Consider the following 27,790-nt stretch of genomic DNA (forward strand, 5'->3'; position numbering starts at 1 on the left):
CCATTCCAGAGGACATGCTTCCATGCTGATGATGCTTGTTAAAAAATGTGTTAATTAAATTTGTGTCTGAACTCCTTGGGGGAAAATTGTATGTCCATGTTCTGTTTTTCTCACATATAGCTAGCTACAATAGCTATATCAATGCTTATGCCTTAGGATATGAATGAATGAAGAACTACTTGGGATTAGGAAGAAAATACTCCTATGGGCACATTGCTATAGTATGAGGCATCTCTCATCTTCCTTTGAATCATTTAGTACTTACTACTATTTAAAGCAGGATAGCAGACTAGATGCCCTGATCTGGCATGGCAAGTCTCATATTCCTAGCTGTCATGTTCCGTTGTAATGATGCATGACCTCCAGTTTGTGAGGAAACAGAAGTGTTATGGAAAGATGATACACAGCCTTAAGGGAAAACTCTTTGTCTTCACGTAAATGAACTTTTAAAAAAGGAATTCTAATTTGAAGAAAAAAATCAAGCTAATGATCATCTTTTCCCACAATTTTTCTGCAAAAATTAGAGTACAAGTTCATCAACTGAAGGCAAAATATTGTGTATTGGTGTATTATTCCAGGTAAACACTTACATCTAAAAATGTTTTAGTTAGTCAAGTTTGTTCTCTCCTCTCATGCTCATTTTTTGAGGAAGTGGAGAGCCGGGGGAGATGCAGGAGTGGGGAAGTGCCTCTCTGCTGTTAAAATTTAAACCACTGAATTATCATAGTGGATAAGCAGAGTGATTTACAGCAGAAGCAAAATGTAAGTTATTAAACAGGACAGTAGATCCCTGTATGACTCCAATTCTTTCAAAAGATTAGGCTGAACTAATTGTTGCATACATTAACCCAGGTAGTCACACCAGTTGGTCACAATCATTATTTCAGTTACACACACTATTTTTGTAACTCTAATAGATTTATAGTTAGTGGAGCTGTGTGATGTTTGGGGTTTTGATTATCATCCAGAGTTAGACACACAAAACCACAAAGTGAAATACTACTAAAATTGCTTGTTCACCTTCTATATGAGGTGTCAAAATCATGAATTACTGTATGTTGGGTGCTATTCTCTTCCTTGTTCCAAACAGGCATTGGAAACTGTTTACTTTTTTACTCTTTTCTTGAAACCATTTCTTTTCCAGACAACTTCAGAGGGCTGTCTGCTGCCTTCTGATACCTCCTGAGACTTTGGGGGTTCACTCTTCAGTTCCCCACACTCTGCAGCGTGCCGGCAATGTCACTTTTTTTTCTCTTTTCTCTCCTCTCTAAATCCTTAGAAACTGTCTCCAAAAGAGTATGCTACCTGCCTGAATCCTGCTCCCTCCCCAAATTCCTCAATAGTAGGATGCTAAACAAAAAAAAGATTACAGTAAACAAGTGACAAGGGTTCTGTCTGTTCCTCTTGCGGAGTAATATTTTGTAGCCCCCCTCCTCAGTTTGTAATATGGCCTGCTGCTGCTACACAATATTATTTCCCATCAAAATGCCCTCTGTCTGGCCTCTGTGACTGCGAAGTGAGTGAAGGTTCAGCCGCCAGCAATGGACCAGTAGATGGTGAAACAGACAGTAACTCATACCCAGCACTTCCAAAGGCGAGGGGTTAATCAGGCTAGAGATTGTAGGGGTGATGTTGTGAAAATCTTTGTGCTGTTCTGAGAAACAATTTCGAAACACAGACCGCATCTCACTGCTGTTGTATTCTTAGCAACTCTTATAAATCATGTAAGTTATCCAATAAAGACTCCCCTAAACCCAGATAATTCATTTAAAACTGAACATTGATTAACATCTGTTTTTTTCCATAAAGACCTTAGAGGAAAGTCCAAATGAAGATAGAATTTAGCAACCCTAGTTTAAATGAATTACAGTAATGTTTTTACCTGTAACAAAAAATAAGTCATTAACAGTTTGTAGAATTACAATTCTGATTACTAGTAACTTGATTATAATCTAAATCATGGTTAAGAGTAATTAAAGATGACATTTATTACATTAATGAAGTGAATCATATAAAATATCTTATTATGCCAATACATACATATGGCTTTATTCTTTTCTCATTTATACTGGTATGAAACTAGAATTACTCCTGATTCTCACCAACATGAGAGGAGTATCAGGATTTGAGTTTAGTGGCATAGTCAAGTTTTCAGATAGCAACATGCAATGGAAATTACAGTGGAGGATGTATGCTTCTCATAATAATAGTTCTTTCTGCAGCATTTGATAAACTGACCACAGTATATTGTTCTGTTTGGAGACATAGCAAGGGTTAATATGATTACTCCTGCACTGGGTGAGATCCTTCCTTTCAGGCCACATTATGAATATGATGGGCAACGTCTTGTCTCCAACAGACCACTTGCCAGACTCTATTTGATCACTTATCTTGTTCTTTCTATAGTGAAGCTGCTAGGAGAGGTCATGAGACATTGTCTCAACAGTCAGCAATATGCACATGATACCAAGCTCTATTTTATTTGCAGTGCTGATAGCAATGTTACATAACTATTCTGGTGCCTGGCCAAGATTAGCAAGTGAAAGAAAGGCAGCTGTCTGAAGCTAAACCAAATCAAGACAGAGATGATTTTGATGGAACGAGGGATGCCTTTTGAAGACCTGGAAAACAATGTAGCATCTTACATTTTTGAAGGAGTCTGCCCTCAGATTACCAAATAGCTTTGTTCTGTGGGAATTCTCTTGGGCTCCTCATTCTTTCTGGACATGCACAGAGTTAAGCTTGCCATCTGTGGCTGGAAATAAGGCTTACACCCCTTGCTTTCTGTTGTGATCCATGCCTTTGCCGCTTCCAGACTAGATTACTACAGCTCACTGTATTTAGGAATTAGTACACTACTGTTAAAGCTCTACCTAATCCAAAACACAGCAGCCCATCTCAGCAGCAATGGCTGTTAAGAACACATCACCCTTGTGCTCTGCTTGCTACATTGACTCCCCATAGGACATTAGGTACATTTAAAGATGACAAATGTGATTTTAAGGCCCTCCAGATGTTTAACTAGACCACTTAAAAGAGCGATGCTTCTTGCTAAGGAAACACAACTTTCTTCCAAGTTACGCCCTACAGAAAAGAAGAAACTACCAACAAATTTTTCTTGTGACGCTGGGGAAACAAAGCCTTCTTGGCATCTGGCCCAAGACTAAGACCAGAGGAGGTAAGGATGACCACAGACCTTACTGCCTTTATAATGAGTATGAAATTCACTCCTTTAGCTTTGCCTTTCCACAACATCAGCAACATGTAAGAAAAGAGGAAGAGGAGTAGCTCTTGCATGCACACACTAAAAAATATTCTTGCAACCTCTTGGGGAGGAGGAGGAAGAATTCTCATCCACCTCTTGAGCTCTTTCTTATTTCCAGTTTGTTTGGGGGCATATTCAGATACTAAAGTGATGGGTGGGTGCTAGAGAAGAACCTAATAGAGAACACTGGAAGATTTTTCTCCAAGTATATTATATTTCAATTTGACTTCAAGGTCTACACATTGGGTGCTGCTTCTCATCTGAATCTAGTCTGCATTCGAACTAATTATAACCTTTTTTACATAATGCATTAAATTACTATGTGAGAAATCATTAAAACAATCAGTTGTTACTCACAGTAAAATGACACCAGGAAATTAAGTTTAAAGTAGGTATTTTAATAGACCATGTAATTCAGTGCTAGATCTTTATTTTATGGAAAGATGGTGTCTCATTAAATATTTGAGAAAATGTATTAAAATAAGGAAAAAAGAGTTAAGGGGCACATTATATAAGACTTTTCTTAAATAAACTATTATGTAATTGGACCAGTGCTGCAGTCCTTACTCAAGGAAAACTAGCATTTTGACATGAAGTTATTTGTTTAGTTTTAAAATATATATTTAGATTTAAAAATAACAGAATGATAGATGTGAGAACAGAGAGAAAAGAGGGAGTTAATATTTTAATACTAATTTGTGATTTTATTTTATTTGTTAAAAAAATAGAGATATACATAAGTGATTGCTTATATGGTGACACACTGTTTGCCTGTAAAATGTAATGAACACAAATATAGAGAAATGTCTTGCTCTGAGGGTCTTACAATCTAAAACTAGACCAAATGCATGCCTTAAGTAGAAAGATAGACATTAATAGTATGGAATCCGTAGCGGTAAGGGGGTGTCACATGCCCAACAGGAATAAGATGTTAATAAAACCCATGTTTCCTGTTACAACGTAAAATCACACTTAACTGTTTAGTGACAAGTTATTGCTGACTTACTGCCATTTTAACAGCTACCATTAAACATTTTTAACTTTTTTAATAAAAAGACAGGAAAAGAAGAAAAAACAGTGGAAGCATTTACAACTTAAACAGTGAAGTAAGTCTTTCATTGTAACAGTTTTCCTTGTTCCATTTCAGCTGTATAGTGTCCTTTATGGTTGGAAATCTCCGGTTGGTAGTCTTTAGATACTATGAAAGATGGTATTAACTGCACTTTTTTGTGGAGAAATGAGCAAAAAGTTACTTTAGTTGGTCCTGAGCTGCTGCTGCTGTGCTGTTCAAGTATGGTCCTGGTTCCTTTAAGGGAAAACATGGTGAACTCACATATAAAGAATAACAAAGATAGAAAATGTAACTTCTTTCTCTGGTGATGACTTTCAATTGCAACCTCACTGCTGGGGAAACACAGGCACAGCACATGGTCTTATTGCCACTCTGAGATCTGGCATTGTTTTTAGCTTGCCTTTCTTGTTCACAGTAGTGTGGCAAAGTTGTGTTGCCCAGCTAAGGCAGAGTCTCATTAGACAGAAGACGAGAAATAGAAAAAAGGGAGAAATAAGGTGGGAAAGAACATGACACATTAGGAAGGGTATGATGGCAGGAACCAAAGACTGGCATCCTAGGTGGTGTTCAGGAGTCAGCCAGTTCTGGGGTGGGAAAGGTGAGGGCAGATGTGAGCGTATAGGAAAGTGGTCATAGGTGCTGGAACTAAGGGTGTTGGGAGTGCTGCAGCACCCTCGGGCTTGAAGTAGTTTCCATTATACAGGGTTTACAGTTTGAGTCAATGGCTCTCAGCACCCCCACTAGAAAAGTTGTTCCAGCACCTCTGATAATGGTGTCATCTGTTCCCACTATGGCTTGGTCTTGTCAAGGCATGTTTCTGGTTCAGAACGATGAAGGCCCCGTGGTGGTGTGATGCATCCCAGAAGATGGTGTGGGCAGCAGCAACCAGGATGGTGAAGCTTGCTCCTTCTTCTGCTGTTTTCATTTAGTAACCCTCCACATAAACAGTGTCCAAGAAGAGGCAGTCACTCCTCTCATTAAAATGAACAAATTTTACACATTGTGGTGATTTCAATTATAAACATTTCTTCCCATTTCTAGAATCTTTTATCTTATTGTTATTGCAACCTGTGACTTTAGCAGGAACCTGGAAGACCTTTGGGTAGTTTTGGGAAACAATGCTCTCTTTGTTCTTTAGATTTACTTACACATGCAAAATTTTACAAACTAACAGGACCTTAACTCTTTTTCACTTGTATTCTCACAAAGTTATCCATGATAAATTTAGATAAGATGTTCATGTTCTGAATACTGTAATCCAACCCTGCCTCCAAAAGGTTCTAAATTACACGTTTATAATTATCCATGAAAAATGTACATTTTATTTTCCTTCAAAGTTATTTTCTTTGTTTTATGTCTTTACCATTGCCCTATAAGTCCAGTGCACACAACACACCATATTAGTCAAGAGTGCTTAAATTGGAGTTCAGTCAGATGTTTACCTCTTTTCAGATGTTGGTTTTTAGTCACTCTGAGCTATTAGCTTTTTTTAGTTTATTCCTTTCTCAGAGAACTAGTAGATAGTGTGAATCAAGCTTTCCTAAAATCCAGCAATGGAAAGGTGCAGGTCATACTCAGTGGTGGAAATCTCCTAGAAAATTCATGAAGCCAGGTCAAAGTGATTCAGCTTGGAAAATACTAATTTTGAGTTTTCATGCTTTCACATGACCATTTATTTTTTAGTCCAACATCACCTTTGATTTCCTAAGATACTGTGAAACAATCTTACTTAATTTGCTGCACGGAAGCATAAACAGTATTTACTGTAGGCCCAGTATTTTTAAACTTGCATTATTGGAATGTGTATTTTCAGTTTATAACTTTCCATTTGAAGGTTTTGAAAGTATAGTCATGTGTGTTTCTCCCATCTCACGTGAGCTTTCTTCATGAGCTGACCTGACGGCACTTGAAACTGATATACTAACTTGACGTTTCAGTATTTTCATTATCCTCCTCTTGTATCCTTTACATGCAAAGAAATAGATGAAAGGATCCATGCAGCAGTTAAAATTCATCAGAAACACAGTGTAATGGAGGGACTTCTGGAAGGTTTGCTGTTCACTGCACAAAGGATTATATTGAAGCTTCTTGATCATGTGTTGGATAATTGCAATGTGATAAGGAGTAAAACAGATGACAAACACGACAATTACAAAAATGATTGTGTTGATGGCCTTTTTGTTTATCCCTGATTTTTCAGTTAATGGGTTTTCCTTAGCAGTTTGAAAAAGTTTGCAACTAATTTGAGAATAACAAAATAGTATAATTCCAAGGGGAATGATGTACCCTATTAAACAGGCAGCAAGAAGTATCCACGGTAGATGTGGAATTTTTTCAAAGTTTGGATATTCCATGCATGTAGTCCTTTCTCTTTCCTCGTTTGACATGGACTGTATGAGCAATGGAAGTGTTTGGCTAAATACAAGAAACCAGACAAATATACAAATATACTTGGCATGTTTAATTCTTCTGATTTTGTTGTATCGAAAAGGGTGGACTACGGCAAAAAACCTGTCAATACTCAAGCAAGTCATAAAGTTTACACCTGCGTATGTGTTGATATAAAATATGAGAGCAGTTAGTCTGCAAAGTGTTTCTCCAAATGGCCAATGAAATCCTAGTGCATAGTATGCTATTCGTGTAGGCAAGGCAGTAGTAAAAAGAATGTCTGAGAGGACAAGATTTGTGGAATAGAGGGTAGTAGAGTTGATTTTTTTTCTGTTTTTAAAAATGACAACGAGGGCAAGTCCATTTCCAAACACACCAAGAATTAAAATAAAGCTGTAAAACACAGGCAGTAAGATCCTTGCTGTATTTTGATGTTCATACAGGTCGCAGGAGTTTGTCTGAGGAGTTGTAAAAGCTGTGGTGACGGTGACCATTTTCACAACTGGTGTTTCGGGAGGAAATGCCATAGCTCTACAAAAAACAAAAAAAAACAAAAGGGAACATTTTTTAATAAATATAGACAAAGTTCTTCCCCATAGCAGCAGCCAACTGATCTTGCATCAGCCAACACTGTAAAACCTGAAACGAAACTTGATTATGATGAAATAATTTTTTTAAGGTGGTTTAAAAAAAGTTCAGCTCTCTTGCTTTGATCAAAGAAAACAAAACCATGCAGAAAGCAAAACTTGGGTGAATTGGGGAATTTCTGGGTTAGAAGAATATCTTTTTGTAGAAAATAAATGTTTGAGGTTAGAGAGAGAACTTTTAAAGAAGCCTGGGGGAAAAAAAGCCCTCAGTTTTGTTTAAAAGTAAAATGGCACATAATCGTGTGAAGTCACCAAAGGTCAGATAACTACAGAAACCTTTTTAAAGTTGTTTTTGTGAATTTTAGGGAGTTTTTATTTGTTTTTTGTTCCTTTTTAATTTGCTAAGAGGTTCTGGCAGTGATATTAAATTTGTGACTTATTTTAGCATGTAACTAGAACTTAATTCATAGAGACCAGGCCTTAACAACATTAGGCCTATAACAATTGAACTGAAACCTTCCAAACTCATTTAACTCTAGAATGAAAAGGTTGTTTTCTGCGACATAGTCCAAGTATAGTTGATTTCAAGTGGTTACTTACTGAAGCCGCTTTTCAGTGGTTCTTGGAACAGGTGTGTAATCTAGGTATAATATATCATACTTGTTGACTAAATGGGAATACAGCAAATTCAGAATAGCTTTAAATATATTTTTAAAAATATGAGAGGACATGATTGACCTAGCAGGCCTTTGGGACTCAAAGTCTGCAACTCTTGATTTTCGGGGCCTATAAATATAAAAGCTAATGTAATAGAATTATAGAAATTAGAGATGCAAAACACCTATAACATCATTCAGTTCATCTCCTTGTGAATGCAGAATGTGCCCTATGATGCTTTTCTAGTGCTTTGTTTAGTCTAATTGTAAATGCCCTAAGTGATGGGGCTTCCACCATTTCCCTTTGAGAGACTGTTCCACAAGAATTTTCTCTTGCCATGCAGACTAAATTTTCTTAAAGTTTTCTTGTTCCACCTAAGTACACCTAAGTGTACCACACAAAATAATTCCTCTCCTTCCTTGGTACCACTACCCTTAAAATATGTGTGTACTTTTGCTATGTTCCTCGTTAGTTTTTACTTAGTGAAATTATGCATGACATTTTAGCTCAGTTTTTTAAAGCAGATTTCATTGTGTAAAGCACTAGAAGATTGGTTTGCATTTTGAGGCTATTGCTAGTGAGATTTAAAAAAAACAAAACAATTCTAATGTAATGGAGCCACCTTTATGTGAACATGCTTTACTCATTACTCATGAGTGATCTGATTATTATAGCTCATTTCTTTCCTCTCCTTTCCCCCTTTTTGTCAGTCTATAACCCCCATGTGTCATGCCTGAATTTAGTTTAAAAGAACTTGAAGAACGGTGCCTGTCTCCATTTCAATGAAGTGCATAGCACACTTTTCTCAGTGTAATAATAATAATAATAGAAGGGTTTGAAAGTTAGTCATAAAGACCACAGTCTCCTTTGCACTTTCTTTGTAGCCACTCAAGGTTGGCTATTGGGGCCTACGAATGCCTTGGCCACAGGATATAATTGATTTATGGGGGGTAGTGTTGCTAGCGGTGTTAGAACTTTCACAAGCTCTGTCCTGGCTGGCTTCCAGTAGCTGAGACAGCTCTTTTGTTGAGAAGCCAGTGTGACCTCGCGGGGCAGACTGTTCAAGACTGAGAAACCGTTCCCAGAGAGTGATCATCAGTGATTCACCGTCAAGCTGGAAGGGCATAACGAGTGGGGTCCCACAGGGATTGGTCCTGGGCTCCAGTACTGTTCAGTATTTTCATTAGTGATGTAGATAATGGCATAGAGAGTACACTTATAAAGTTTGCGGACAATACCAAGGTGGGAGGGGTTGCAAGTGCTTTGGAGGTATTGTGTGTCCCTTTTGAGGTATTATTCAGTACACAACATTTAAAAACAATTTCAGACTTCTGTGTCTGAATAAATACATTATATAGAAAATATCAGAACACATTTCTAAAATGTTCCAGATTATTAGTTTTACAATGTACAGTTTCCATTAAGATGCATAAGAATTAAAAGATTGATATTCTTCACTCTGAATGTCCTTTTTATTTCAAGTTGGTCACAATTCCGTTTACTTATAGTACATACTGTATCATAGTATTAGTCTGGTCACTGAGTCCTGGCTCGATTAGCAGCAGTTTATACAGTTCTGCGTAAAGAATAAATCTGTAGATGTGTGGATCACGTATTTCAGATCTTAAATTAAGCTATAAACATCTGCATATAGTGCCTAATGTCAGGGTAGTTGTATTAAGCTAGATCATCTTTGAGACAGACTCTTCCAGGTAATATATCAGCTCCATAGTTGTACTATTACAGAAGACTATGTGAGAGAGAATGGTCAGACAGCTGGTACTGATAAATATTACAGGTAAGCAGTGGCAGCTTTTTCTTGAAGATTCATCATAAAATACGTACCAGATATCAGAGATCAGAATACTTCATTCTGGGTTGGAATTAAAATCTGAAATGGATTTTTATATCTTGGTTAAGACACTTGGCTACAGCTTTTCTGGGATTTAGTTTGCCTTGTTTGAGCCTAGAGATTGCTGAGCCTTTTCAAGTGATAAACTTGAAGTAATAGCTTCTTCATGCTTTCAGTGGAGAGCCTAATTTGAATTTGTGTAAGTAAGCTTCAAAGTAAGCTTTGAATAGGAAAACCTGGTGTAAAGTAATGTCCATTATTTAGTGTTCATGAAAGCAAAATTTACAGACATTAGTTGTTTGGTTATGAAAAAGCACTTGCTAAGAATTGCTGTATAATTATATTTCTGACTATAATTTTATTTGAATTGGTTATGGATCATTCAGAGCATTTTGGCATGGTGTGAGTGGTCATTTAATAATGCATTTATCTTCGTGAGAATTTCCTACTTCTTCTCTCCTCTTGACGTTAGATTATTTTTTGCAACAAGGGAATATTATATCAGTCTAATCTAATCTCATCTAATCTCCTGGGTGCTTCTATAAGCATTTAAATACAGGAAATGGGTGTTTCTTATTTCCGTCTCTTGTATTTGATCTTTTCTGGCCACATCTTGACCATTCACTATGGTACCCCTCTTCCACCCAGCTCTCCCTCAGGTAACTAGACATTACTACTTCTTGAGGAATTGTGGGATTTGTACTCTTGATATAATAATAAAAAATGAAGAGTCCAGCCTAAAACAAATGTATAACTATTTCTAATATACAGAGTACATACTATGCAAATACATATAACTGCAATATAGAAAAAACATAGTAGTTTAGTGAAAATATTGTTTTTGCTAAGCAAGAGTAGACGTTCATAAATTGTATCTGTAGCCTTTATTAAAATATAAATTGAAATATAAATATGTGACTTCTGTTGCTATGTTACAGCGTAATATTACTAGCATTCTTATGCTGAACTGAAGCTGTTAGTACTCTGTTATTGCTCAGATATCAGGCTGATGTGCCTGGTATAAAAACATAGATATACAGAGAGAGAATCTTGGCTGGATTGGTCTTGCCTTTTCTTGCTAACACTGGACTGGCAACCATTAAGGAGAAACTTACTTCCTAGAGGAAGGTGTCTACAGTATTATTAATTAGTCCAAGAGTGATCTTTCCCTGTTCCTTGATATCCAGGCTGCTGTCTGTTTGTTTCTTGGCAGTAATCATTATTGCTTAGTTCATTATGTGACTAGAGTACATGACTCCTTCTCCAAAACCTCTATCACAATCCACTAGGTGGTAGAAAAGGGCAGTAGTGTTCTACGTGTTCTTGCCTGACCAAAAGTGGAGCAGATCACTTCTTCAGTGTTCCAAGCCTCAGCTTAATTAAACAGTTACTTGACTCCCACACCTTGGTATGACTGCACTGTGCTCCCATTGAGCCACTGGTTCAATTCAGCACTGTGCACTGAATTGGTGATTTACCCCAATGACTTTGTCTGTCATATTTCAGAGTAGCAGCCGTGTTAGTCTGTATTCGCAAAAAGAACAGAAGTACTTGTGGCACCTTAGAGACTAACAAATTTATTTGAGCATAAGCTTTCATAGGCTACAGCCCACTTCATCAGATGCATAGAATGGAACATATAGTAAGGAGATATATATACATACAGAACATGAAAAGGTGGAAGTAGCCATATCAACTCTAAGAGGCTAAATAATTAAGATGAGCTATAATCAGCAGGAGGAAAAAAACTTTTGTAGTGATAATCAAGATGAGCCATTGCAGACAGTTGACAAGAGGTGTGAGGATACTTAACATGGGGAAATAGATTCAATCTGTGTAATGACTCAGCCATGTCATTACACAGGTTGAATCTAACACCTCTTGTCAACTGTCTGCAATGGCCCATCTTGATTATCACTACAAAAGTTTTTTTTCCTCCTGCTGATCATAGCTCATCTTAATTACTTAGCCTCTTAGAGTTGATATGGCTATTTCCACCTTTTCATGTTCTGTATGTATATATATCTCCTTACTATATGTTCCAGTCTATGCATCTGAAGAAGTGGGCTGTAGCCTATGAAAGCTTATGCTCAAATAAATTTGTTAGTCTCTAAGGTGCCACAAGTACTTCTGTTCTTTTTGTCTGTCATGAATCACAATATGTCTTTAAGCAGCCTTCAGCAACTGCTACTGGAATGCTTTTACTTTATTATATTGTTAAACCAAATGTCCCCCTCATGTCACCTATGTTGAAATACTGCTTCCCTGTGCTTAATTTTAAAGAAAATTATAGAAATGAACTGTGGTTTTACAAACTGTGTTGTACCTTATTAGAAAGATGTATCAAGAAAACTGTATCAGGGAATTTCAGCAACCACTTTGATGCCCTTGACATATCAATGGTTTGCTTCCTTGCTCTGCGTATTAGGCTGATAAATGTGAATATAACTTTAATTGTTTGTCAGTGTTACACCTGCATGAACTGACGATTCTCAATTTTTATCATGCTTTTCTTGTCAAGTTAATTTAATGTAGAGGTTTGAAAAACATAACTATTAAGTTAGCACTTTAGAACACACTTTCACAATTCCTAGAATACAAAATTGATATTTCATGCTACTGGAAGTCATATTCTTTTTCCAGTATAGTGAAGAAAGTTATAGTGATATGGTTGTTTTGATTTTTAGTTTTGTCTGAATGAGACAATACATGAGAATGGGTAAATGCGGGTGCATTGTGGGCTGCAAATAATTTGATTGCATTGATTCATAGATTAATAGATTTTAAGTCCAGAAAGGAACATTTAATAATGTATTATAACTTCCTGTATAACACGGGCCATAGAATTATACCAGTTACCTCTGTATTGATCACAATAACTTGTGTTTGACTACAGCGCTGGCTGTACTCCACGTCTGCCTGGGGAATAACGACTGCAGCGCTGGTGCTGCAGCGCTGGGGTGCCAGTGTAAACAGTGATTAATCTTACTACGCTGTAACTGACCTCTGGAATTTTCCCATAATGCTTTTAACTAAAGAACTCTCTTTGTTTTGTTATGATGCCTCTCTTTGTTTTGTTGTGAACTCGGGGCTCCCGGAGCTGCTTATCTAAAAAACAAACACAGCTACTGTTTGCTGTGAATGAGGCAGGCAGTGGGATGAATGTCCACAGCCTAGTGTTTGCCTGAGGAGAGAAACAGCATGGGGGGAGGGGGAGAAGGGAGTCGGTCGGAGCAGCTGCTTATCTGGTCTGCAGGCTATTTGCATTTAAGAGTGAATGAGGGGTCGGGGAAGTGGTCAAAATTTGCAAGGCAGGAAGCTGATAGTGTCGGCTCCAAAAATCCACCCTCTCTCTCTCCCCCACGCTCCCTGTCACACTCCACCCCACCCCGCTCTTTTGAAAAGCACGTTGCAGCCACTTGAACGCTGGGATAGCTGCCCATAATGCACCACTCCCAACACCGCTGCAAATGCTGCAAATGTGGCCACACTGCAGCGCTGGTAGCTGTCAGTGTGGCCACACTCCAGCGCTTTCCCTACACAGCTGTACAAAGACAGCTGTAACTCCCAGCACTGCACACCTGCAAGTGTAGCCAAGCCCTAAAGCATATATTCCAAAAAGCAGGGCTTTGGAGCAGAGCCCAGAACTGGAGTGTGGAGCAGCTCCGGAGCAGTGGAGCTGCATGTTTTTGCCTGGAGCTGGAGCGGAGACGGAGCACAACTCCAAAGGCCTGCCAAAAAGGCATCCATTCTTGGTTTGAAGATTTCAGGAGATGGAGAATCCACCACTTTGTTTAGTATTTTGTTCCAGTGATTACTCTCCCTTGCTCTTTAAAAATGGGTGCCTTATTTCTAATTTAAATTTGTCTGGATTTAACTTCCAGCCATTGATTTTTGTTATGCGTTTCTCCACTAGATTAAAGAGCCCTTTAGTTCCTTATTTTCTCCCCCTGAAGATACTTACGCACCATAATCAAGTCACTTCTCAGTCTTCTCTTTGAGAAACTAAACAGATTGAGCTTTTTAAGTCTGTGACTGTAAGGCAGCCCTCAAATCATTTTTTACTCTTTTCTGCACCCTCTCCAATTTTTCAATATCCTTTTAAAAATATGGACATCAGATTTGGACACAGTATTCCAATGTTGGTTTCACAATTGCTGTATAAAGAGGTAAAAATCACCTCCCTAATTACTCCCTTACTTATCCATCCAATGTTGAATTAACCCTTTTTGCCACAAAATCACACTGGGAGATCATGTTGAGTTGCTTGTCCACTATGAGCCCTAATTCCTTTTCAGAATCACTGCTTTCCAGGATACAGCCCCCCAGGAGCGGCGCCAGAGTTTCTGGCGCCCTAGGCAGAATTCGGGAGGCGGCATTTTGTGCGCTCCCCACGGGGCGCGGGAGCTTCTAGTTCCACTCCCATCGTGCCGCCGAAGAAGGACCTTCCGCCGAAATGCCGCAGGCAACAGCGGCAGTCATTGAGCTGTTCAATTGCCTGCCGCTGTTTTCCGCGGCACGTCGGCAGAAGGTCCTTCTTCGGCGGTGCAACAGGAGCGGAACCGGAAGCTCCCATGCACCCCGTGGGGAGCGCACAAAACGCCGCCCGAATCCTGGCGCCCTAGGCAACCGTCTAGGGTCGCCTAATGCAATCGCCGACTCTGCAGCCCCCCCCCCCTCCCCGTTCTGTAGGTATGGCCCTGTATTCCTTGTTCCTAGATATATGACCTTACATTTGGCTGTATTAAAATACATTATGTCTGATTGGGTCCAGTTTGCCAAATTATCCACATCGCTCTGTATGAGTGTCATCTGTAAATTTTATCAGCAGTGAGTCTGCATTTATTTCAAGATCACTGGTAAAAATGTTCACTAGCATCAGACCTAGAACTGATCCCTGTAGAAACCCATTAGAAGATCCGCCATTTGATGATATTAAAAAGCTACTTTTTGAGATCTGTCAATTAGCCAGGTCTTAATCTATTTAATGAGCGCTTTATTGATGTTGTATAGTGTTAATATTTTAATTAGAATGCCATGCCGTACTAAGATGCCTTACAAAAGTAGAAGGCCTGGTCTTCACTTAAAATTTAGATTGACAGACCTACATCACTCTGGGGTGTGAGCAGATCTAACCCCCAGCATAGCCAAGGTTAGGTCAGTAGAAGAGTGCAAGAATTACTTACAGCGATGGAAAAGTCCCTCCTTTCACTGTAGGAAGCATCCACACTACAGTGCCTTAGCTATGCTGCTGTAGCGCCTGTAATGTAGACAAGGCTTAAGTATATGATATCTGTGCAGTTACCTTCATTCATCCCAGACTGAAATCCAGTTTATTTGACAAGCACTATTTTCCATAAAACCATGTTGACTGGCATTCATTATATTAATATCCTTCAATTCATTATTAATTGAATCTCATATCAGCTTTTCCATTATTTTGCCCAGGATTGATGTCAAACTCACCAGCCTATGACTCAGGTCATCCTGCTTGCCCTTTTCAAATATTAGCATAACATTAGCACTCTTTCATTTAATTAGACAGTTGTTACTAAATGGTAATATAATATTTTGTTCTATATTTCTATTGTAGCACCCAGAGGTCCTGGCCAGGATAAGGTCTCCATTGTGCTATTTCTGTATTTAAAAAAGCCATGACTTCTGCCTTGAGAAGTTTGTAAATCAAAATCCCTGATCCTGCAAGCACTTATGCAAATTATTAACTATACACATGCATGTAGTCCTGTTAAATTTAGTGGAATTGTTCATGTGCATAATATTAAATATATGTGTAAGTATTTGCAGGATTGGGGCATTAGATTGTATACATTTGGACTGTATACAAGAGATGCAACTATTTCTCCCCCATACTGGCCTAGCTGACTGAATTTTTCTTTTTGTTCTCTCCTTTTGCTATAATATGGATTAATGAAAATAATCTACTACCTATCTTCTCACCAGGGTATGGCATGTGTAAATGGCTACAACCACATATAAAACTTTATCCACAAATTGAAGTGATCTGTGCATCGTTTTGTCTTTATAATTTTTATTGTTTGGAGGAGAGCAAGCATTATAAGAGTGGAAAGACAATTGTTATTTACTCTGTATATAAGGCTGGTTTATTTATTCTAGTATGGCACACGTGATATTTCTTTAACAAAAAGGCAAGGAATAATAATAATTTATTTTATAATTGGTTAAAAAGAGAATAGAAGGCGGGTGAGAGGAAGGGAGAGTCCAGCCACCAAATTCTCTGTTAGCTTGACTCCAATGATCTGTGGTTTGAGATTTGTCAGACCTTTTTCAGTATGGAGCATGATTAGACACTGTAGTGCTGTGGGATTTTTGTTTGTTTTTTTGTTTTAATTAATGTATTGCTCTTATCCTTATGAAATTTCCTTTGTCTACTTCTTGCAAGGGTGACTTAAGTTGCAGGAAAAGTTGAGAGAAAAGTTTTGGGATCTGGTGGCAGGCTTAGCATTATATTGAAGACAGAGAAGAAATAATATGAAAGGTTTGAGTATATTTATTTAACCTTTGTCAACATGATGGATTTCATTTCTTCTTTCCTTCTCCAACCTAGGCTGAGGGACTCTCACCTCACGCCCCATTTTAGCCTCAGCCATCTTTTTTTATCAGCCATTTTTGCTGATATATTAGTTTTAACAAAGTTATGAATGTTAGAAATTTGCGTGCTAAATGAGTGCAAGAGAACATTTTAGGAGAGAGATTGGTGTGCATTAGCAGCTTGGAAAATGTGCAAGGTTTCAGAACAGATTGAGAGGCTGCAGGAAGGCTTGCCCTAGACTATCCTGCCTCTTTTTAACACCCCAGCCTTCTTATGTGGTGTTTTTAATATATTATATTGATTTCATATTTCTCAGGGCTGTTGAGCTGTGCCCAAAATACAGTGGTATGTCTAGATCCAGTGAAATTTGACCTCTGACTGAGGAGTGAATCCCTAAGTTGCTACCTGGGCATGGTAAGCAGGTCCATAGCCACCTTTTGGGCCTTGTACCCTGCGTTTTATGAGGGAGTTTTGAGGCCAGTCCCTGGACCTATCCTTTCAACAGAGGCGCCAGCGCAGATATTGTAAGCAATACACCAAAGCATAGATAGAGCATATGCTCCTTGAAGTACACATTAATTAATAGTGCCATTGAAAAAGTACACACATAAAGAGCACCAGTACACTAGTTACAAGATATATGTTTTGCTTTATTGCAGTGGGCAATAAAGGCATAGTAATTTATCTGTTGCAAATGTGCTTCCAAGGAGTGCACATTCATGCAGATTATTTGGGAGTTGTTTCTCTTAAAATGCATCTAGGAAATAAATGCAAAACACTATGTTAACAGAACACTAATGTTGCACAGTTAAAATAAAAAGTAAGAAAATGCAAAAGTTAGGGTTACCATAGTAAAGATAACTCTGCTCTCTTGGAAATATGTACTGTAGTGTCTTCTGTTCCTGTTTTTCTATATTTAAAATTTTAATTTATTATATTTTTTAATGCTTAACAGTACTCAGGATGTGCGAAATGGCTGAGTTGGTGTTTTTGTAGGAAATTTATCATGTTTATTTCCTGGGGAGATTATTTTAACTGTACTTTGGATAATGTTTTATGACAGTCTTTATGACAGTCTTTTGCATTCTAAAGTAATAGAAACTTCAATACAATTAGTGTAAACAAAAGGGGAAGAACAGAAGTACTGCTTGTTCAACAAGCTAATGAAAGTGCAGTAGGACGTCAATGTCTACTGCCTAGTTATTGGTCATTTCCCTTTTATGTTTAGAAATAAAATCCAAATCTTTGCTTAGTTTTTTTTGTTCTTTAAAATAAATATGTAAGATTTGTCTGCCCAGCATTCATTTGCCACTCTACAATGATAAATGAGTGATGGACAAAAAACATGTTGGAAAGGAAATAAATTTCATTTCAACTTCCAAAGGTGACTTACAAACCACTAGTGCACAAAAGATTTTTAAAAGTCTGAAAAGTCCTGGCATTGTCTGGGGAAGGGGGAGAGAGAAAGTGTGAGTAAGGGAGAAAGAACACAAGCCCAAGTGGTTTCTCATACGCACATCCCATTTTGTTGTTGCAGGAAAGATGCCTGTAGTAGTGGGGACAGTGGGCAATAAAGGCATAGTAATTTATCTGTTGCAAAGTGTAACAGAGGCTCCCAAACTGGTGAATCATTTGCTGTTCCACAAAGAGCTAGCTGGTTACATGGTGTTGGCGCGCCTTGTTTTCAGTAATTATATTGGATTAAGACAGCTTTAAATATATATTAAATACTTCTGTAATATTACTTTAGCATGTAAACAAGTGGCGCTCTGCGACTGTGAATAAAGGGAGGGTAGTGTGTGTGGTCTGGCTGAATGGGAGAGGTGTACACTTAACGAATTTCTCTCTCTGCATGTGGTCTATGTGGGTTATGAAAAATGTGTGAGTCCTCTCGTGTAACATCTATAGTTGTTAGGACGATTTAGTGCTTAGACCAAGCTGATGTTGAGACAACTAAACTCCTTTCACTTAAAATTTTTAAACTGAATAAGGGAAGAACCAAAAAATGTAGCATTTGAAAAACTCTGAACCATTTAAAATAACACTCCTAAAATCAAGTAACATTTCAAATGGCAACTTGTGCTTTAGCACTGAAAGTGCTCTGCCTTATAATTAATACATTATTGATGTGAAACCTGGCCTGGTGCAGTATCTGTTTAATCTGTTTTATTTATTAAAAGCTACATAACTGTAATGACTGGCTGTTAAAAACAGTTATCGAGAAGCATTCAGTCGCTCCATTCAAAGAGAGCAGATTAAAGTAATAGCAATATGACCTGTTGGGTTAATAATCCATATAGCTACCAAAGCTCACCTTTTCTGATCTTTTTACTGTCCATGTGCTTAAAGATCTATGGGTTGTCTTTGTTTTGTTTGAAAAGTTAAATGAGAATTAAGAGTTGCTAAATTTGAAAAATGTTATTTTTTTAATGTTTTTTTTAATGTTCCACTGCAGTATAAAAAATTATCAGTCTTATCAGTAGGGGATATTTTTAAAAATCAAATAGCCGGTAACATTGCATTAACTTCAGCATATGAAGATATTTTGGGGCAAAAAGTGTAAGCAATTGCATTTTGGAAAAAGGAGCAACTATTCAGAAAAAGCTTTGAAAAGACAGTACATGTCAAAAGATGAAGGAGAAATTCTTACATGCATCCTGGCAAATTATCATTACTATATTGTTTTTAAGTATGAGTAAAGTTTTGATTAAGAAGCAGTTGGGTTGAAAATAGTCTAAAGATTGTTTCATAGCTTGTAATATCACAAATATTTCCAGGCTATCTGCTGCCGCAGTACAAGTGTGCTTTCAGAAACTCTCAAACTATTGAAGTATCTTACCAGGTTCATTGAGTGACATGCACAGAGAGAGAGAGAGAGATTTTAACTTAGAAATATGAAGTCTTTGTTTGACACATTGAAATATTTACTGAAAAATATTTTCTTCCACATTAATCTCTACACTGATATGATTTAAATTACATTATTTTGCAAAAACTCCATCCTAATGCAGCAATGAACTTTTGCATTTTGTTTTTCAAAAGGCTATATTATAAATAAAACATTTTAATTCAACTTGTTTATCATTGAACCCAAAGATGAATTGGTACCTGGATTAAAAAGTAACTGATAGTCTCTCTATTGTAACTTGCCTGAGTAAACTGTTTTAGTGGCATAGAATTTCTCCTGTTGACATTTCTCTCTCCCACCCAGAAAGAATATATCCATCCAGCCACATGAAAAAATTCAGTACAATACAATACAAGAATACATTAACTTCCTGGAACTGTTTGTTGTATTTCAATTAAAACAGCAAATTATTTTTTAGTACTTACATATCACTGGCCTTTTAGATCCTCTGTGCAGTAATTGTATAGGGCAGTGTAGCTTAACTATGAATGTTTCCCTTTTGCTCATTGTTTTTAGGAGTGATTACGTGAGACTGTCCTTTTATGGAGTGGTGATATTTTTTCCCCCCTTGTGCCTGAAGTATTTTTTCTGTACTCTGATGTTGATTCGCTACCTGAGTTTTTAAGGGAAGTGAAAGCACCTCTCTGTTTGAGGTGTCTTTCTGCTTCTTTTTAAATTAATCTGTTCAAAAAAGAGATTAACTAGAAACAAAAAGCCCCTAGAAGTTATGTATCACTAACTTCCATAGAAGGGACTTTACCAAGACTTTTGCTTAGTTGAACCTTTAACCAGCTGAAAATTCCAGAAAGAAAAACTTTTCATGTTACTTTCAAAAGAATGAATGCATTTTAAATTTGTGTGTGGCAAAGAGCTCTGTACTTAAGAATCAGTGCTTATTTAAAAATGTTTTGCAGATTATTCAACTAAATGACATGGTGATAGGTACTATATAAAAGTAGTACTCTCAGTGGTCCATGTTCATACTATCAGTGCTTCGAGATCATAGAGAGCAGATTTTTAGAAAGATATTCTTTGAAACTGTCTATAGTAGAGTTGACAAGGTGGGTGAGGAAATAGCCTTTATTGGGCCAACTTCTGTTGGTGAGAAACACAATCTTTCAAGCTACACAGAGCTCTTCTTCAGGTGTATCTTGAAAGCTTGTCTCTCTCATCAACAGAAGTTGGTCCAGTAAAAGATATTACCTCTCCCACGTTGTCTCTCTAATATCCTGGGACCGACACGGCTACAACACTGCATGTAGTAGAGCAGTAGTTTTCAAACTTTTTTTCAATTGAAGAAAATTGTTGATGCTCATGACCAACGGAGCTGGGGATGAGGGGTTTGGGGTGCAGGAGGGGATTCTGGGTTTGAGGGGGGGCTCAGAGCTGGGGGTGTGGGAGGGGGTCAGGGCTCTGGTCTGGGGGTGCAGGCTCTGGGGTGGGGCTGGGGATGAGGGGTTTGTGGTGCAGGAAGGGGCTCCAGGTTTGGTGGGGGGCTAAGGATTGGGGAATGGGCTTATCTCGGGCGGCCTCCTGGTCAGCGGCACAGCAGGGGTGCTACGGCAGGCTTCCTGCCTGTCTTGGCATCGCAGACCGCGCTGCACCCCGGAAGTGGCCAGCAGCAGGTCCAGCTCCTAGGCGGAGGTACGCAAGTGTCTCCACATGGCTCTCGCCTGCAGGCACTGCCACCCCCAGCTCCCATTGGCCAGGAGACGGTGCTCGGGGCGGGGGCAGTGTGTGGAGCCTTGTGGTTCCCCTGTCTAGGAGCTGGACCTGGTGCTGGCTGCTTCCGGGGTGCAGCGCGGTGTCGGAACAGGTAGGGACTAGCCTGCCTTAGCCGGGCAACACCGCCGATGGGACTTTCAATGGCCCGGTCGGCAGTGCTGATCAGAGCTGCCACGACCCAGTGCCTTACAGTATGCGACCCAGTACTGGGTCATGACCCGCAGTTTGAAAACCACTGTAGTAGAGTAAGTATTCTAGTCATTCTAGGGACTGTGTCTTCTCATTAAGTTTGCAGAGCGCTTATTGTACTTTGATCACTACTGCAATACAAATAATAAATAACAGCACAGGTATAAGATACTCATGTCAAAAGTGCCACAAATAATTAAATTGTAAAAAATTTTAAACTGATCCCAAAAAGGTTGGCTTTATTGGAACACATTAGGAAAAATGAAAGGAATGGTGTTTCAGAATTTTATGATAAGCTATTGTCACCTGGTATAACTTTTTTTTTTTTCAAATAGCTAAATCATCTACTTGCTAACAAGGTTATTGAGATCAATGACGGATGGAAAATCCTGTCACTTGCTTTTACGACTGTAATCGAGAATTACCTGGGATTTCCCCCAGAAACTCCTACTGATCAGTTCTGCAAAAACTGGGCTGTGTTTAGTGGCCTGGTTGAGTGACCTGGTTTTAAAATCTGAGTGAGTAGGCTTAATTAGGAAGTAGATTACTAAAAGGTCTGATCCTTTAAGATACTGAATGCCTCCTCAGTGATGCTGAGCCCCCTCAGATCCATGGAGCTGAGTAGTTGGTTAGGCCTATCAGCACCTCATTAGATCAGGCCCTTGTGGTGTATTTCTGTTCCAGCACCAGATTCAGAAAGCTTTGGGATGGTATATCTTTTTTCTTTTTCTTTGTGAAGGCGGGGATGGAGGAGTTAAGCTGCGTCATTACATGCTTTACTATAGAGTAGAATTAATTTCTATGAGGAATTGAGAGAGAAACTAATGTTTGAAGGGAAATTATACAAATTACACGTGACTAGACAAAGCAATACTGCCACTCTATTCTGTGCCCAGCAGTAAAAATACTTAGTACACCATCAGAAATGTCTAAATATGAAGTCTGGGTGTGATACTTGAGCAAGGGCTGACTGTCTTTTTGTCCTGCGTTTGTACAGCTTCTTAGTACAGTGGGTCCCAGTGCAGGATAAATAATAATATCAAAAGAATTAGATTATTAACTGTCATCCTTTTCAAGGTTGCTTTTGCCATTGAAAATGTCACCAAAATGCCCCCTTCCCTTTCTCACACCTGATCTGATACCGTCATGCATAGCTTTGATAAATTGGATTACTAGAATGTACTTTCTTGGGCCACACAGAAAGCTTATCCAGGGTCCCCAGCTAGCACAATGTGGCAGTGTGATAATTGTTGGGTTGGAGGAACTCTGCTGGAGTTCTTCACTACTTGGTTTCTGTTATTATGCCACTCCTATCACTGCAGTATCTGACTGCCAGTTCCAGAGTTTCATCTCCATTTGTACGCATAAGTATCACAGACCTGGTCGAGCACCCTTTTGTGGCCGCTCACTAGGCTGCTGTGAGGGAATTCAACCGCTGGATCCCGTGTGCTTTAAGCCTTTGGAGTCTGAGCCAAGTCCGGGCACTCCCACTGTCTTGGGGACTCTAGGCATACTCTTAGGGTGCAGATCCTCCTAAAAACTGAAACCTTGCAGTCCAGTTGCCTAGCTCCCGTCGCTAGTGTTGACCCATGAGGCTTTCCCTGAGCTGAGACATCCTTTCCCAGAACTCCAGCTGTGTGGATGTTCTGAATCCACAGGTTAAGTCTTGAAAGGGGCATGTGATGGTTGTAACACATAACACACAGACCACCATTGCTCTTCAATAGCACGAAAAAAACATAGATCTATACAAAAATAAACCCTACGCACGTTCCCTGCCTCAGTTTCCTCACCATTCTAGAGCATTCAGAAAATGGTTCAAGTTTAATGACATTCTGTATTGATAGCCCTGTACCACTACCCCTTGGAATTTCTGTGCAACATGGAGGTATAGAGACAATGGAGAAGATAGCCAGCTCCCAGTTTGCAGTCTGATAAAGATGCATACAGAGAGCTCAGACAGAATTCGTAAGTTGTACAGACAGATTTCCCAAATCATCATTGTAGGTTGCTTGTTTGTTTGAGGGTTTTGGTATGTAGGAGGGTTGCATGTAAGCTAATGTGCTTATGTGTTCTTAGGGAAGGCAAGATCTAAGAAATACACTGTATTTTGAGCAGTTGTGATACTTCTGTCTACCTACTGACATAAAGGCCTAATCATTTTAATATTTGAGCACCTCACAAGCATTAGTGAATTTATCCTCACAGTGCCTCTGTGAGGTAGGGGAAGTATCATTATCACCTTTTTGCAGAGAGAACTGAGGCACAGAGCTATGAAGTGATTTGCCCAAGGTCACACATGGAGTTTGTGGTAGAGACAGGAATAGAACCCAGGTCTCCTGAGTCCTAGTCTAGGGCCATAACTGTAGGGCAATCCTTCCTCTCAAGATCAGGTCCTCTTCTTTGAGGAAGAGTTATATAGTCTGGGGCCAGCTCCTGAGTGATTCCTATCTCGTGTATAGGTGAGCTTCACTCTTCTGGGAACAGTTTCATTATCCTGAGGATCCCAGTGGGTGAGCTAGTCTTTAGGTTTTCTGGGTTCTGTTTAACGTTTTCAGAATAAGGACTGACCCCTTAAGCTTAACCTGGGGCTTTGTGGGCAGTCAGCAGAGAGCAGAGCATTGAGGTGATTTGCTCTTGGTAACGTGTGTTACTTAGGATGCGTAGTGTTGCATTTTGCACTAACGGCAGTTTTCTCAGGGCTCTTGCTCTCAAGCCCAAATAAATTTAATTGCCATGAATGTTGTTTTAGCTTATGTTTCTGCATGGCACTCTCTAAACAGTACAGGACAGACCTGTTTACGCACAAATCTGCTTAATGCGTGGTAGTGTCATGCCTCCCAATGCTACCTATTTAACAGGCGAGACTCCTTGACACATGGTACAAGAACTTGCTATGTAGTGCTACAGATTTGCTCACTAACTCACTGACATAGAAATCGACTGGAAGTGGGGAGCGAAAACGTGTTGTATGTCTTTACTGCTGACGGGGGGGAAGGGGCAGCAACTTTAAAGCGCTGCTGCGGCAAAGGATCCTGCTGCGCTTTAAGGTCCTTGCCCCTTTGGCCCCCCACTTGGCCACCGACGGGGGGCAGGGGCAAAGGGAGCAGCTGCCCCCGGGCCAGTTATTTAAAAGGGTCCGGGGCTCTGGACGCTGCTACTGCAGCAATGGCATCTGGAGCCCCAGGCCCTTTAAATCGCCACAGGAACCCCAGGCGGCACAGACCAGGCAGTCTGGAAGGGCTGGCTGGGGGATGCTGACCCTAGCCCTGCCCCTTTCACCCTGGGCCCTGCCCCTTCCGGGGGCCCGAGCCACCCCCGCCCCGTACCGGTAAGTGTCCTGAGTTACTTTCACCCCTGTGTAGTAGTAGTAATCTTTTTATTAGATTACACATTTGAATTTATAGTCTTGCAAAGCGCCATTAACAGATAGGCCTGCAGTATTTGAGATGCTGCGAATACATATGTAATCCTAGATGATTATACGTGTGTATATATAGAGATATTAAGATATTTCAGCATGGCCCTCTTAACCCGCAGTCTGTTAACATGTGGTCGTTACGGCTTGACTCCCAACATCTGTGTGTAAACGGGTCTGTACTGTATGTACTAAAGAAAAATGTGTAGTAGTTAGTAATAACAGTAGTATAATGGGTTATTCCAAGTGAAATCACTTAAGGGTTATTTCTGCAAACTTTACTCCCACAAAACTTCCATTAACTACAGGGGAAATTTTTGCAGATGTACCTCTGCAGGATCAGCTCCCTAATCTTTACTTTATCAGTTGTAAAACCAGATCTCTTTTCCCAAACTTTGCACTGACATTTGCTAATTTTAAAAGTATTTAATTTTCAGCTGTTTTAATTTTTTTTAATTTTGAGTATTGTCTTTTTCTCTTGAAGAAAAGGATAGGTAGGAGTGCCTAACTGATCTTTTCTATATCAGCTCATAGTTTATACATCTCTGCATTACAGAATCTCCTTTTGTTTCCCTGTGTTCCAGACAAAATAGGTCCATCACTTTAAACTTTTAGGCTATGAAAACCCTCCTTTCCATTTTTTTTAATATATAACACCAATAACATAACACGTATAACATATTGCTTTTTTCTAAACCTTTGCTATGTTTGTTTTGCAATGAGTGTACTGAAATTGAATGTACTTGTCTAAGTGATGAGCGTGTAAATGTAGAACATTGTGTTACAGTAGATCTGTGGCCTGGATATGTTATCCATGTGGCATGTTCAAAGTTTGTTCTGTTCATATTCATATTCTAAGTTTTCACTTTTTTGAAAATGTAAGTTTCTAGCCCCCATGGCTGGAAAGGTAATGATCCAAATCTGAACAGAACATAAATTCAAGTTTGTAGATAGTCTGAAACTTTGGCTTTGAGAAATTCACAACCACTCTCCCACCCTCCCCCCAAACTCCCAATTTATCTGATTGTGGTATTGACTCTAAAGTCTAATGATGACACCTGAAAGGTCAGCATAAATTATTTTATAGCTGATTATTTTGTGGATAGAGTGGGGTAGCGGCTGTGAGTGAATCCACTTGGGAGGGGGTTTACGAATTACTGCAGGAAAGGAAATGTAGAGGGAAGAAAGGAGAGACACAGGGTACGTCTACACTACGGGATTATTCCGAATTTACATAAACCGGTTTAGCAAAACAGATTGTATAAAATCGATTGCGCGCGGCCACACTAAACACATTAAATCGATGGTGTGCGTCCACGGTCCGAGGCTAGCGTCGATTTCTGGAGCGTTGCACTGTGAGTAGCTATCCTGTAGCTATCCCATAGTTCCCGCAGCCTCCCCCGCCCGTTGGAATTTCCGGGTTGAGATCCCAGTGCCTGATGGGGCAAAAATCATTGTCGTGGGTGGTTCTGAGTACAGCCTCACCCCTCCCTCCCTGAAAGCAGAAGACAACCGTTTCGCGCCTTTTTTTGCTTGGTGAACTGTGCAGATGCCATAGCACAGCAAGCATGGACCCTGCTCAGCTCAATACCGCAATCGTGGATGTTTTAAACACCTTGCGCACTCTCGTGCAGTATATGATGAACCAGGACCTTCAAACCGAGGCGAGGAGGAGACGGATACGGCAGCGCGGCGATGACAGTGATGAGGACGTGGACACAGAATTCTCTCAAACCGCGGGCCCCTGCGCTTTGGAGATCCTGATGGTAATGGGGCAGATTCTATCCATTGAACGCCAATTTTGGGCCTGGGAAATAAGCACTGACTGGTGGGACCGCATTGTGTTGCAGGTGTGGGACGATTCCCAGTGGCTGCGAAACTTTCGCATGCGTAGGGGCACTTTCATGGAACTTTGTGACTTGCTTTCCCCTGCCCTGAAGCGCTAGAATACCAAGATGAGAGCAGCCCTCACAGTAGAGAAGCGAGTGGTGATAGCCCTGTGGAAGCTTGCAATGCCAGACAGCTACCGGTCAGTCGGGAATCAATTTGGAGTTGGAAAATCTACTGTGGGGGCTGCTGTGATGCAAGTAGCCAAAGCAATCACTAAGCTGCTGCTACGAAAGGTTGTGACTCTGGGAAACATGCAGGCCATAGTGGATGGCTTTGCTGCACTGGGATTCCCTAACTGTGTGGGGGCGATAGATGGAACCCATATCCCTATCTTGGCACCGGAGCACCAGGGCACCCAGTACGTAAACCGGAAGGGGTACTTTTCAATGGTGCTGCAAGCACTGGTGGATCACAAGGGACGTTTCACAAACATCCACGTGGGATGGCCAGGGAGGGTTCATGACGCTCGCGTCTTCAGAAGCACTACTCTGTTTAAACGGCTGCAGCAAGGGAATTACTTCCCAGACCAGAAAATAACAGTTGGGGATGTTGAAATGCCTGTCGTTATCCTGGGGGACCCAGCCTACCCCTTGATGCCATGGCTCATGAAGCCATACACAGGCAGCCTGGACAGTGGTCAGGATCTGTTCAATTACAGGCTGAGCAAGTGCAGAATGATGGTGGAATGTGCATTTGGCCGTTTAAAGGCGCGCTGGCGCACGTTACTGACTCGCTCAGACCTCAGCCAAACCAATGTCCCCTATGTTATTGCTGCTTGCTGTATTCTCCACAATCTCTGTGAGAGTAAGGGTGAGACCTTTATGGCGGGGTGGGAGGCTGAGGCAAATCACCTGGCCGCTGATTACGCGCAGTCAGACACCAGGGAGATTAGAAGAGCACACCAGGAAGCGGTGCGCATCAGAGAAGCTTTGAAAACAAGCTTCATCAATGGCCAGGGTACAGTGTGACTGCTGTGTTTGTTGATGAACACCCAATCCCCTTGATTGACTCATTCCCTGTAAGCAACTCCCCCTCCCCCTTCGAGTACAGCTTACTTATGCAAATAAAGTCACTCTCATTTAAAAATCATGAATTCTTTATTAATTCATTATAAAAAGAGGGAGAGAAGTAAGGGTGTGGTTTGGGAGGAGGATAGGAGGGATGGAGAAGGCCATTAAAAAAATTTCACAGTAACGACATCCTTCTGGTTGGGCTGTCCATGGGGGTGGAGTGGGCGGGTGCACGGAGCCTCCCCCCACGCGTTCTTA

General features: G+C 40.0%; 2 protein-coding genes across 4 annotated transcripts in view; one reads left to right on the plus strand and one right to left on the minus strand.

Annotated features, from left to right (window-relative positions):
• The window catches only part of UBAC2 (UBA domain containing 2), a 158,305-nt gene that overhangs the window by 67,557 nt on the left and 62,958 nt on the right, over positions 1-27,790 (plus strand). The window lies entirely within an intron of this gene.
• On the minus strand, positions 2,036-19,823 carry LOC120404597 (G-protein coupled receptor 183-like). Of its 2 annotated transcripts, XM_039537436.1 has the most exons (3): positions 19,726-19,813; positions 15,008-15,081; positions 2,036-7,256 (listed from the first exon to the last, which is right to left on the minus strand). In XM_039537436.1, exons 2-3 carry the CDS (start codon positions 15,043-15,045, stop codon positions 6,152-6,154), a joined length of 1,143 nt encoding a protein of 380 aa, XP_039393370.1. In that variant the 5' UTR covers positions 15,046-15,081; positions 19,726-19,813; the 3' UTR covers positions 2,036-6,151. The 2 variants fall into 2 exon arrangements, with proteins under 2 accessions (XP_039393370.1, XP_039393375.1); XM_039537441.1 differs by lacking the exon at positions 15,008-15,081 and having other exon boundaries at positions 19,726-19,823.

Source organism: Mauremys reevesii, linkage group 1, assembly GCF_016161935.1.
Source record: "Mauremys reevesii isolate NIE-2019 linkage group 1, ASM1616193v1, whole genome shotgun sequence".
Lineage (NCBI taxonomy): Eukaryota > Metazoa > Chordata > Testudines > Geoemydidae > Mauremys > Mauremys reevesii.